This window comes from Schistocerca gregaria, chromosome 1 (genome assembly GCF_023897955.1).
Source record: "Schistocerca gregaria isolate iqSchGreg1 chromosome 1, iqSchGreg1.2, whole genome shotgun sequence".
NCBI lineage: Eukaryota > Metazoa > Arthropoda > Insecta > Orthoptera > Acrididae > Schistocerca > Schistocerca gregaria.
This window is the reverse complement of record NC_064920.1, coordinates 635199493-635213905: the sequence shown is the minus strand read 5'-3', so window position 1 is coordinate 635213905 and position 14413 is coordinate 635199493. Positions and strand designations below refer to the sequence as shown.

Genomic DNA, 14413 nt, shown 5'->3' with positions numbered 1-14413 from the left:
AGATTCTGCGAAGCATCATTCAGCGATCATAAGTCCTTGGTGCTCCCCTGTAGTCTCGCGAAGGAGAAACATGGCACATGGAATTTCTACATAAATAGGGGTAGCTGAACAAAATCACCAAAGATAATACATATCCATTGCCTTTAGTTGATGAGACTTCGGACTCTCTGAAAGGAGCAAAGTATTTATCTGCTACAAATATCAGTAAAATACTCTTCAAGCCTGATAAGAATTACTGTAGAAGTGAGAAATTATGTTTATCAATTGTTTGATCAGTCAGTAGGTTCTGATTGTATATATATGGGAGACCATTCACCGCTGTAACTGACTGCCAATCTTTACCCTGGCTGACAAGCCTGATGGTGCCGTCAGGGTAACTGGCACTTTGGACGCTGGAGCTTTAGGAGTACAGTGTCATAGTAGTACACAAAAGGGAATGCATGCAACATCATCCACACAATGATAACTGGCTACATACCACAGAAAATAGGTCTCGCAGAAAGCTTACTAAAGATTTTCGGCTGATTTGCTCTCAACATACATTAAGGTTGGACCAAGAGACTGAGATATGATACTTCTTGTGCAATTTTTATATACAACACAACAGAAGGATGCAGCAGTTTTCATGCTGATTTCCCTGTTCAGTGTTTGAGAAACTGAAACAATAATGGATACTTTGTTTCTGTTTCAACATGACAATTTTTGAGATGATTACGTCAAGCAGCTCATCACCAAAGTTGAAGCAAGGCATCTGGCACTGGTATGGACCATGAACATTATAACATTAAATATCATCGTAACCTACAACCCAGGTTAGTATGGACCATTATATCTGTGCAGAAGGTCAAGATACTTTACAGAAGGGTAAGCTATAAAGTGCTCCTTTATCCATGGAAGTAACATTGCTTTTTCGGTGCCTCCTATGAAGCTGAAGATGCTGATTCTTTATTGAGTAGACAGAAATGCAGATACATCTTACATGTCTTCTGCATAAAGTCCTACCATAGTATTGAGGTTCATGTTGACAACAATGGTTTCTGATACAAGGAACTTAAAGACCTGCCCAACAATCTCTTTGTGTCAAAGGAAGTAACTCCATTTGATTGTAACAGCGATAATGAGGACATGACCATAATACGAGGATCACCAGAGATGCCACATGAAGGATAGTTGACTCTGTCCAGATCCAAGAAACTAGTCCAGTTCAAAACAGGCCATTGCAGTTTTGACAGTAGGGGAAGAATGTCGCATGCTATGTATTGTCCTTTGAGGAGTAGTAATTTTTGTCAATGGTCCGGCTGTGGTGGCCGAGCGGTTCTAGGCACTACAGTCTGGAACTGCGCAACCGCTACAGTCGCAGGTTTGAATCCTGCCTCGGGCATGATGTGTGTGATGTCCTTAGGTTAGTTACGTTTAAGTAGTTCTAAGTTCTAGGGGACTGATGACCTCAACAGTTGAGTCCCATAGTGCTGAGAGCCATTTTTTTTGTCAATGGCTGGTGATGTGCATGTCGTCGGTTCGATTCCTGCTTGCTCTATTTTGGGTTTGACATTTCAGATTTTTTGTAAGTTTCAAGGTCTTATTTATGTTCAAAATGTTGTAATTTGCCAGAACATTTCATATAGGAATCAATAGGGGCACTTTATGCTGTGAGAGGAATCTTCTGTTCTGTATTTGCTTTTGTGCACTAAACCTGCTTTCAGGTTCTTGGTAACAACCATGCTCTCATAATAGATACCCAATTCTGCATTCCATGTGTCAGTGCACTAGCTCATCAAAAGTATCCACACACCTATTAGTGGAAATAGGGTGTGTCTACCTTCACTTTTATGATAGCTAGAACTCTGCTGGGGAGACTTTCACTGAGATGGCTGAATGTCTGTGGAGGAATGTTAGCCCATGCATCCTCAAGAGCCATTACCTGAGAAGGTGATAATGGTGGACACTGGGATCTGAAGTGAAGTCAATGTTCTAACTCATCCTATAGAGATGTTTCATTTGGCTCAGGTCAGGTCTCTGGGTAGACCAGTCCATTCCAGGAATCTTATTGTCCACAAACCACTATGTTATGGTAGCTTCTTTATGACAGGGTACTTTGTGAAGCTGATACAGTCAGTTATCTCCAGACTATTCCTATACCGTACACAGTACACAATGCTGTAAAATGTATTCATATCCTTCCACATTTAGTGTTTTCTTAAGGACAATAAGGTGACTATACCGTAACCACACCCTCATATCGTAAAACCATCTGCTAATTGCCATATGGTATAACATGATACATCAATCCAAATCACTCATTTCCAGTCAGGCACTGTCCATCTCATCATTCTTAAGTCCATACACACAGTCATTGTGCTAGCTGAACTTCTGGTAGCACTTTGAAACCTATGAGTAAGTCCTTCCATGTAATATTTTACAACTACCCTCCACAATGCTCGATGGTCCTGGCTGTCAGTGTATGAAGTCTGACTGGCCTTGGTTTAGTTTTCCGCTTCAAAGTGACATCATCAGCAGTCAACTTGGGCAGCTCTAGTAGGGTTGATATGTCGCTAATGGATTTATTATTCAGGTCACAGCCAATGACTAGTCCATCTTTGAAGTCACTGAGCTCTCCTAACAGACCCATTCACTGTTATGGCATCTCTGTTGACAGCACAATACTTCCCGCTTCCTTTTATACTGGTGAGTCTGCTTCTTGTGACATCTAGTGGTCAATTCCACATTATATCACAATGTTTGGATACTTTTGATCAGGTAGTGTATGTTAGATTTGTGATGAAATAATACTGAACTCAAAAATACAGCTTTTTGATTTTTTGCAGTTAAGAAGAACTTTCTAGGGTACAAGTTACTCAAAATTGTTAACATTTGTACTCTATTTGCAGTTTTATGCTGTCCTTTCCACCTATTTGCCATAATGGAGCTGTGTTTGGTTGTTCTCTGCAGTCTAGGATATCCTTTTCTTAACACTTATGTGTGTGTTTTGTAGTTGTACATTGCATTTATATCAATGTGTGTTAAAGCCATGTATTTATTGTGTGTGTTTATTACCTGTAGATTTACAATTTTCTGTGGTGTTTTTCTCTGTCATCTTTTGTTTATATTGTGGTGACTGTATTCGTTTGTTTTTTATTTGGCTGTTGTTCTTGGTGGTGGTGATGTTATTGTTTTGGTGTGCTTCACAATTCATGATCAAGCTTTTTTAAATGTTCATCAAAGGTTGAATGACTGTTTTAATATTTCCAACTTCTTATATGTTCATTGTACTGCGTTTTGGCATATCTGTCCATTAACCCCAGGTACAATTATTTCCAGTTTTGATACACTAACTGGGATATATCTCCTATGTGGTATTTTTTTCTGTTAGTGTGTGGAAGTATGATTGTAGTGTTGTTCTTGTTTTGTATGTTATGTGTAAGCCTGATTTCCTCAGTAAAAATAATGATCAAGCTATTTTAAATGTTCACCAAAGTTTGAATGACTGTTTTCATATTTCCAGCTTCTTATATGTTCATTGTACTGCTTTTTGACATTTCTGTACCATCAACCACAGGGTACAATTATTTCCAGTTTTGATACACTAACTGGGATATATCTGTTCTGTGGTATTTTTTTCTGTTAGTGTGTGGAAATATGATTGGAGTGTCCTTCTTGTTCTGTATGTTATGTGTAAGCCAGATTTCCTCAGTAAATTTGCTGTCCTGAGTGTATATTATTGTGTACCATTTCATTTTGATATCTTTTCACCATTGTTTATGTTCTCTGAGATTGTGTGGACTGTAGTGCCAGCGTTGATTGTGTAACCCTGTGTTTTTTCTTTTTTTTTACCTTCTGTTTGTTTTCTTTCTTGAATCTTGATTGTATAGTTACTGTATGGGTGCTATATCCATTGTTTTTGGTTCTGTGTAATATTCGTGCTACTTGTTTTTAAGCAGGATTTTAACCAGGTGGCAGATTATTTGTTGGAGAACTGCTGGCCTAACCAGAGCAACAATGAGAGATTTTTGCAATGTATTGTCAAGGAGCAAAATGATTGATCATGGTCAACATATATATCTAATTTTCTGTATATGGCACACATGTTGGGCATGTTCAGAAACAGCCATAATCCAGGCTTCGGCTCAAATTTTCTTTAAATAGAGGGTGTTCCTTACATGAATTGTGTCCAGCTATGGCTCCCAATTTACACCTCCCACTTTTAAACAAATGTGCCAGCACAGTGACGGAGCATCTGAAGACTTTCACATTTCCAGAGTGTCAGTTCTGAGGTAGAGTGGACTGTCAGAGCATTTAAACAATCCCATTAGAGGAAGCTCTCACCAGCTTCCTCAGTCCTAGAGAAGTAGCCCGGCCAAAATTCTGTACAGTTACATTATTTGATCTTCTGTGCTCGATACAAAGAACCCAGAACTGCAATCTACATGTACCGTATTAACCCAATTATCACACAGGCACCCAAATCTGGGTTCACACCTATGGGCTGAGACCCAAGCTAGATTCAGGGCATTGTGGTGTCACAGGGAGCACCAGCTTATTGCTGGACTCCTACATAAACTGTGAGTTTATAGCTCTGAGATGAAGATTAATTCATAATTAATAAAAGAAAAAAAATGGATTTGGTTGACAATAGTATGGTTTCTTACATAATCAAAACATAAGCCCAAGAAATGATCATAAAAAATATTCCAAATTATGCAAATAAAGTGAGTGTGATTCTTACAGAACTGTGTGGAGTTGAGAAGGATGTATCAGATTTTGTGAATACACACTGAACAACTTTTTCAAATAGATAATTACACACTTTAGGCAATGAAAGTTCCATAAAGTAAAGTCAAGCTGTCCTCAATCTACAGTTCTTTAGCAGGTGTTGCCCTGTTGGAGCCTGGATACTCTCGTCTTCACCCATCCTTCCAACTGACTGGGTAAGCCAGCTATAAGAGGACCTGCAGTTTAGTGTGGACTACGTAGTTTACTTTCACATTTTCAAGCACAGAAAAAATTCTACTACCAGCTGGGGATTGAATCTTGAACTTTCGGTTATATAGCTGATCACTTACTCACTGAGCTGCATGAAAAGTCTGTATCATTGTATTATTTCTTGGTCATCAAAGTGTGTTGTTGTAATTGATGCTTTGAGAATTACTGTTATGGCTTACAACACTGTAAACTGATGCATTCTCAATTAACTTATTACCAAGGAATATAATACTAAAGTTTTCTAAACCAATATGTTTTGCTATTCAGTACCTTTGTACTAATTTTTGTGATACTTTTGTTTGTTGTTATTGCATAAAGTTCTTTATGATGTTTCAAGCGTTCTGATACCACAATTGAAAAGGCCTCAGTTCAGACATTAATTATAAGCTGAGATTTGTAAAATGTGTGCAGGTATATAATTATAATTTAAGCACCTAGTAATAATGATAACTTCATTACAAAACGTAGTTTTATTATATAAAGGTAAAAATTACAGTGTATGTGTTCTTATAATTTTACTTATTAGATATTCTAAGAAACATTGTGTAAGAACTCAGCTAAATGAAAGCAGCATTACATACTAGCCCACTTTTTTTTCTACAGCGCACTCGTCCTTGCTTCTCCTGAAATACGCTTCAATATTGATAGTGAGACTCATGATCCAATAGATGTGAAAGCCAAACAGCTGCTTGAAACAAATTCAATGGTGGAAGAATTCATGTTGTTGGCTAACATATCAGTAGCAGAAAAGATTCTGGAAGAGTTCCCTGAGTGTGCAATGTTGCGGCGTCATCCTGAGCCTGCTCCAGCAAATTTTGAGCCTCTTGTAAAAGCAGGAAGTGTTCTAGTAAGTACATTTTAATGACAGTAACTCTGCTGTTAAGGCTATTATGGAGTAATTATGTATAGTGTTATAACACTAGCCTCATAATCAGGAGAAGCTGGTTTCAAATGTAGATCTAACTTACTTTGTTATGGTTTCCCATCATTTCAATACACTGTTTCAGCTGAATGCTTGCCTGGTTCCTCCAAGAGTATGTAATTACTGTCTAATTCTGCTAGTGATCCAGTTCCAGTGGTATTGTTCTTCGTGGTGTTTTTCATTAATTTATTTATTGAATTTTTGTTTTATCCTTTGACTAGTTAATGTAATGGTATAGGACTTGTCAGATGCATTACAGGAATATCTACAGGATTTTTCAGCATCTTTGCAACAAATGTCTAGGGGTGATAGATCATGTCATGAAGAACAAATTCTGTTAGAGACAAAATTTTCACTGCCACTTCCCTTACTAACCAGGCGTACAGCATGCTACCTACCTTCGCAAATTGATAAGGAGTGATTTTCAACAGGAAAACCATAAGAATGAGTGTTTTTAAGTGGAGAAAGATATTTTATAAGCAAATCAGGATCCTCATTTGTGTACCTTACCTACTGCTGTTCACACTGAGCAAACGACTGGATGATAGCCAACACATATTGCATATGAACACCGAAGAGTGCATACAATCTGCCATCTCTCAGGCCATAACCAGTCTTAAACTGTACCTGGCATCATTGGGAAACATAAGTGAACATTTCATCTCTAACAAGAGTTGTCCCCTATTATGTGATCTATCACCCCTAGACATTTGTCACAAATACTTTGATGAAGTATCCTGTATATCATAAATACTTTGATGAAACACCCTGTATATACATCACAGAAATATTTCCACTTGTAGACAAAACTGGGTTGGATAGAACGAAGACAGTGTAGCATATCAGACGTGGCCTTTACAATGGAGCCATCCTGAAATTCATCATAACACCTTCAGGAAACCACAGGGAGCTCAAGTCTGGATGCTCGGGTGGGAATGTGAACCCTGCACTGCCTGAATGCAAGCCTAGTACCTTCAAACTGCACCAACCTGCTCAATATCGAGTTAGTAAGAGAAGCTTTCAATATGTCAGACATATCTAAAAACTTCAAATAGCTCATGCCATAAAAATTATAAACAGTTGTATTATAGGTATACAAATTTTGTCGTAAACAAATGGTTTCCTGCCAACTTTATTCGTAACTCTTTGTTAGTCTTCTTATTTCAAACTCACTTCAGGTCTGGGACAACAAGCAGATTACATATTTCTAGATTTCCGGAAAGCATTTGGCACAGTGCCTTATTGCAGGGTGGTAAAATAGGTACAAGCATATGAATAAGTACACAAATATGAGTGGCTCGAAGACTTCATGAATAATAGGACCCAGTATGTTGTTCTCGATGGTGAGTGTTCATCAGGGACAAGAGTATCGTCAGTAGTGCCCTAGGGACGTGTGATAGGACCTCTGTTGTTATGTATAAACATAAGTAATTTGGTGGGCAGCAATCTGTTGTTGTTTGCTGTGGTGTACTGTAAGGTGTGGAAGTTTAGTGACTGTAGGAATGTACAAGATGACTTAGACAAAATTTCTAGTTGGTGTGATGAATGACAGCTAGCTCTAAATGTGGAAAAATGTAAGTTAATGCAGATTAGTAGGAATAACAAATCTGTAATGTTCGAATATACTATTACTAGTGTCCTGCTTGACACAGTCAAGTTGTTTAAATTTTGGGCATAATGTTCCAAAGCAATACAAAATGGAATGAGCATGTGGGGACTGTGGTAAGGAAGGTGAATGGTTGACTTTGGCTTATTGGGAGAATTTTAGGAAAGAGTGGTTCACCTGTAAAGGAGACTGCATATAGGATGCTGGTGCGACCTATTCTTGAGTAATGCTGTAATGTTTGGGATCTGTAACAGGTCGGATTGAAGTAAGACATCGAAGCAATTCAGAGGCAGTCTGCAAGATTTGTTACTGGTAGGTTTGAACAACATGTAAGTCTTACGGAGATACTTCAGGAACTCAAATGGGATTCCATGGAAGGAAAGCAATGTTCTTTTTGAGAAACACTTTTGAGAAAATTCAGAGATCTGGAATTTGAATTCTACTGCCGCCAGCATACATTGTACGTAAGAACCACAATGATAAGGTACAAGACATTATGGCTCATACAGAGGCATGTAGACAGTGGTTTTTTTCCCTCACTGTACTTGCGAGTGGAATAGGAAAGGAAATGACTAGTGGTGGTACAGGGTACCGTCTGTCACGTGCTGTACAGTGGCTTACAGAGTGTTTGTGTAGATTTAGCTGTTGCATGTTCAGCTGTACCCGGAACAGAGAAAACAGAAGACCAACAGTAGGACCATTGTCACGTGAAACACACACATAGCAAAGACAGTACCATACTCAGCAGTTTCCAGAAGGGCTAGTACTTTTGTAAGCTAAAAATCATAAAAACATGTATTAAGTAGAAATGTTTTTAACGCTGCTCTAAAATCCATTTCCCTTTTAAGCCTTTGATAGAAGTGAGAAAGTTAGAGCAAGGTATTGAAAGATGGAGCTCTCAGCTGTACTGTAAGACTTACCTAGATACCTCAGTTGGCAATAGCAGTTCCCTCAGAAGACAAGAGTTTAAGTTCCATTTCAGCCTTCAGTTGCACTGAGCCAGAAAGTTTTACAATAGCATACACAGCACTGAACAGTTAAGTCTTGAAACAACCCGTACTACATTATTTTCTGTGTCCAAGCGAGAATATCTAAATTCTCGTCTTCCAAAACTCTGCAGCTTCAGTGGCCTTATTATTGCACAAAAACAGATCTTCCACTGTGCAAACAAACTCCACCCATGAGCACATGAGTAAATGTTCAATCATTGCGTGTTTCTCCCCATGCACACTGGTCATTATCAGAGTAGCTCCACTTAATAGTGTTTACTTTGCATTTTATCATCATGTACTATGCTGTTGTTGCTGCCTGCGTGACTTCCACTTTGGGGCAGAGGTTTATATTTTTTTCAGAAAGTACAACCATGCAGATTGGCGGGAGGTTTCAGGTAAGCCTTCTAGCATTACTGTCTGTTGGATAAAGCTCGTCCTTGACTTACGACAAGTTGGAACTGTTTGGTGCTGTGGTTGAATTTTCTGATTTTTCTCTGTTTCACTGGCTACTTTGCATGTGATATTTGGTAGCGCTGTGGCCACAAGTGGGTAAATTGTGAGGACAAGTGTAGGCCTCAGGCATCTGATAACATCACTGACAATCTCATTTAAAACACTGTCTACTTCTTGGGAGTGGCTAGACACCTCCCATACTACTTCTACATATTCTCTAGCTGCAAAACAGCCATAGACCATGGCATATTATTTCTTGGCATACCGTATTTACTCGAATCTAAGCCGTACTTTTTTTCCAGTTTTTGTAATCCAAAAAATCGCCTGCGACTCAGAATCGAGTGCAAAGCCAGCGGAAGTTTTGAAAAATGTTGGTGGGTGCTGCCACAACAAACTTCTGTCATCGAATATATGTAGCGCTACACAGGCATGCTTTGCACGCACAAAGATAAATACTGGTGCCAAAACCTCTGCGTCAGTAAATAAATTTAAAAAAAGTTGGAAGATGAGCTTTTTTTCTCCGCTCCGAGTTTCGACCACTGCATTTTCATACATTATCCAACGAAGTAAATACAAATTTCGTATAGCATTTCAATGTACTATGAAAATCCAACTGGCAAGACTGTTTGGGATGTTTGTCAATATGGCCAACTCTATGTTCTAAATTTTTTCTTACCTGTGAGAAGAGATGGTTGCTAATAGGAACTTTTATGAATTGTGAATCACATCCAGTATTCTCTTCACCATAAGAATAATACGAATATAAACATTTTGCCATGTAACATTTCGTGTTTGCTGCCATCTCATTTAAATCCTGTCTGCCTAATAAACTACGAAACTAGAGTGAGACAACAGCAAACGCGGAAGAATATACATATCATGTCATGTTTATATTCGTATTATTCTTGTGCCTAATAGTGATACAGTCAGAAATGAAACACGGCAATTGAATAGATTTTTAAATCTAAGATGACTCTAATTTCTGTGCAGAATGTAACGTACTAAAGAGGCACCTGCAAACATTTTCAAACGGAGAAAAATTTTCCCTAAACTCTTCTTCAGAACATCTTCTATCATGCGCAGTCTATTATTTGGTTCTTGTTGATCATTATCAAAGAAAGCAGCAGTGTAAGTAACAACAAATAGCAGCCTCTTGCCATTGTTCCGCTAATGAGAAAATTGTAAGCGGCGGTAGCGCGTACAGGCCGTAGGCACGCAATATCAGAACGCGACAAACAATGCATGACACAGTACAGTAATGCATTTTCAGCTTAGAGTGACGTAAACACCTATAACACAGAAAATGGCACTTATCAGATCAAAGAAAAATAAGCAATCAATTCAAACCAGACAAAGCACGTGATAAAGGAAGGGTACCCATATAAATACGGACGGAGTGCCTGACGCGTAGCAATGGCTACCTGGTAAAGCTTATACCACTCAAACCAAACCACTGTAGCTGTATATTCATTCGACCTAAATTGTGTCTCATATTACAATTGACCAACTTTGTTTCGATTTGGAGATGCGGCCTACAACTTTTCTCTCCCCTTGAATTTCGAGTCTCAAATTCCAGGTGCGGCGTAGATTCGGGAAAATTTTTTTCCTTGATTTTGAGTCTCATTTTTCAGGTGTGGCTTAGATTCGAGTGCGGCTTAGATTCGAGTAAATACAGTACTTTCTTCCAGAAGTGTTATCCAACAAAGTAGTGAGAAGAGCTTCTGTAATGTTTGTATGGAGATAATAATTCGGAACAAACTGGAAAGCTGTTTAAAAACCCCATTCCCTTAGTGCTTTTGTGGAAACTTCATAGAATGGTACACATTATAATAACTGCAGTAATTGATTTTAAAGAAGTCCCGTTTATTTAGTTTTATGTACACCCCCCCCCCCCCCCTTTCCCTTCCGTGTGTGTAAGAGTGATGAATTCTCGCAGTGTTATTAACCCTTTTTTTATTTTTTATTTTTTTAAAGGGATTTGAGTTAAAAACATCGTGTGGAAAAGAGCTGGCAACATCTTTGGATACAGCAGTAAATCCTGCCAACCCTTATTTGAATACAATGCTGCGTATTCTGGCCACCCGTTGCATGAATCAAGCTGTCTACTTTCCAAGTGGAATGCAGCAGAGGGAGGATTTTTTCCATTATGGTTTGGCTGTACCGGTCTACACTCACTTCACTTCTCCCATAAGAAGGTACAGAAACACACATCGTAAAATGTAAAAAGATTGTATATATGTTTCTGCTCCTGGGATTGGAATGACTCCTTACCCTCTCCCTTAAAACCCACATCCTTTCATCTTTCCCTCTCCTTTCCTCTTTCCTCATGAAGCAACCTTGGGTTGCTTAAGCTTGAAATTTGTGTGTGTGTGTTTGTGTGTTTTTTATTGTGTCTATCAACATACCAGCACTTTCTCGTTTGGTAAGTTACAGTATATATATTTCCCTGTGTGTGTGTGCATGTGTGTGTGTGTGTGTGTGTGTGTGTGTGTGTGTGTGTGTAGACAGTTTAGTTGAAAGCTAAGTACATGGTTTTTAGGTTTGTACTGTTCCATACATTTTAAGATTTGCAAGAGATTCAGATAACTTTTGTTAACCATCAGTTTAGCAGCTTATTTGTACAGTGTCTGCAGTTTACACTTTTACTGTGTCAAACTAAAGGAAAGATCATAGCAGAATTTTGAAGATGTCATTAATTTATCTTTCTCTCATTTGAGTTTTGTTATTCTGTTGCCTGACTGAGAAGAAGTCACATCTACACTAAAATAGACCAACTACAGGCTATTGTAGCATTGTCCAATCAAATACCCATGATACATGAGATTTCACTGTGCTTGATCACTGTCAGATTATTGGGGTCTTAAGGAACAAGCACTTATATGTTAAGTTATATAGGCACTACAATTATAATGACCACTGCTGGTAGGGTAAACTGCTCTGATAAACAATATGTAAGTGGAAGAAATTGCTGTTGGTTGAGTTAGACAGACCACATTGCAGAATTTGTCAGTTCAGAGCAACAAACAATACCATTCAGAATGATTGCCTAACTTAAAGGTATAGAAGCTTCCATGTGATGTGAGTATCCCTGCTGGTCATTTGACATTTAGTACTGACATTAGTAGAACCCTTGTCACTGTTCATTGGCATTTTGTGGGTTCTGTTTCACCATCAAAATGTTCTGGAGAAAGAGAGAGAGAGAGAGAGAGAGAGAGAGAGAGAGAGAGAGAGAGAGCTAACTCCTGTGGTTGTTTCCAGTTTGGCATGATCATTGAAAATTTGATTTCAAAGAAATCCAAAACTTCTGTGCCCTCAGGATATTGTAGTTCTACAGTTCCTTCTTTGAACTGATGTCTGTGAGTTACCCGATTAGAAGCTATTAGGTGTAATGTACAACCCTTGCACTACTATAAAACAGTTCTCCAAATTTTTCTTGCCATCTCTTGTAATATTTTACTGCTCTCTCATGTTGTTGTTGTTGTTGTTGTGGTCTTCAGTCCAGAGGCTGGTTTGATGTAGCTCTCCATGTTACTCTATCATGTGCAAGCTTCTACATCTCCAAGTAACTACTGCACCCTTCATCCTTCTGAAACCACTTAGTGTATTCATCTCTTGGTCTCCCTCTACAATTTTTACCCTCCACGCTGCCCTTCAGTACTAACTTCGTTATCCCTTGATGCCTCAGAATATGTCGTACCAACTAATCCCTTCTTCTAGTCAAGTTGTGCAACAGATTCCTCTTTTTTCCCAGTTCTATTCAGTACCTCCTCATTAGTTACATGATCTACCACCTAATCTTCAGCATTGTTCTGTAACACCACATTTCGAAAGCTTCTATTCTCTTCTTCTCTAAACTAGTTATCGCCCATGTTTCATGTCTATACATGGATACACTCCATACAAATACTTTTAGAAAAGACTTTGTGACACTTGTTTTTAAATCTGTACTCGGTGTTAATAAATGTCTCTTTTTCAGAAATGCTTTTCTTGCCATTGCCAGCCTACATTTTATATGCTCTCTCCTTCGACCATCATCAGTTATTTTGCTCCCTAAATAGCAACACTCATTTACTACGTTAGGTGTGTCATTTTCTAATGTAATTCCCTCAGCATCACCTGATTTAGTTAGACTACATTCCATTATCATCGTTTTGCTTTTGTTGATGTTCCTCTTATATCCTCCTTTGAAAACACTGTCCATTCCGTTCAACTGCTCTTCCAGGTCCTTTGCTGTCTCTGACAGAATTACAATGTCATCAACAAATCTCAAAGTTTTTATTTCTTCTCCATGGATTTTAACTCCTACTCCAAATATTTCTTTTTTCCTTTACTGTTTGCTCAATATATAGATAGAATAATGTCGGGGATAGGCTACAACCCTGTCTCACTTCCTTCTTAACCACTGCTTACCTTTCATACCCATCTACTATTATAACTGCCATCTGGTTTCTGTACAAGTTGTAAATGGCCTTTTGCTCCCTGTATTTTACCCCTCCATCTTCAGAATTTGAAACAGAGTATTTCAGTCAACATTGTCAACAGCTTTCTCCAAGTTTACAAATGCTAGAAACTTAGGTTTGCCTTTCCTTAATCTATCTTCTAAGATAAGTTGTAGAGTTAGTATTGCCTCCGGTGTTTCATCATTTCAATGGAATCCAAAATGATCTTTCCCAAGGTCGGCATGTACTAGTTTTTCCATTTGTCTGTTAAAATTCGTGTTAGTATTTTGCAGCTGTGACTTATTAAAATGATAATTCAGTAATTTTCACACCCGTCAACGTCTGCTTTCTTTGGGATTGGAATTATTATATTCTTCTTGAAGTCTGAGGGCATTTCACCTGTCTCAGACATCTTGCTCAGGAAATGATAGAGTTTTGTCATGGCTGGCTCTCCCAAGGCTATCAGCAGCTGTAAAGAATGTTGTCACCTTGTCTCGACTTTTAGTGCTCTGTCAAATTCTTCACCCAGTAACATATCTCCCATTTCATCTTCACCTACGTCCTCTTTCATTTCCATAATATTGCCCTTGAGCATCGCCCCCGTACAGACCCTCTATATACTCCTTTGACCTTTCTGCTTTCCCTTCTTTGCTTAGAACTGGTTTTCTGTCTGAGCTCTTGGCACTGATACAAGTGGTTCTCTTTTCTCCAAAGGTCTCTTTAATTTTCCTGTAAGCAGTATCCATCTTACCCCTAGCGAGATAAGCTTCTACACCCTTACATTCGTCCTCTAGCCATCCCTGCTTAGCCATTTTGCATTCCATGTTGATGTCATTTTTGAGATGTGTGTGTTGCTTTTTGCCTGCTTCATTTACTGCATTTTATATTTTCTCCTTTCATCAATTAAATTCGATATTACTTCTGTCTTTTTACCTACTTGATCCTCTGCTGCCTTCACTATTTCATCTCTCAAAGCTAACCATTCTTCTTCTACTGTATTTCTTTCCCCTGTTCATGTCAA

General features: G+C 38.5%; 1 protein-coding gene across 1 annotated transcript in view; it reads left to right on the top strand.

The window, feature by feature from the left end:
- LOC126360237 (exosome complex exonuclease RRP44) overlaps positions 1 to 14413 on the top strand; it is a 167841-nt gene that overhangs the window by 103648 nt on the left and 49780 nt on the right. Inside the window, exons 13-14 of the mRNA XM_050007693.1 lie at positions 5584 to 5827; positions 10928 to 11148. Of these exons, the coding sequence (XP_049863650.1) occupies positions 5584 to 5827; positions 10928 to 11148 (465 nt within the window). The remainder of the gene's footprint in view (positions 1 to 5583; positions 5828 to 10927; positions 11149 to 14413) is intronic.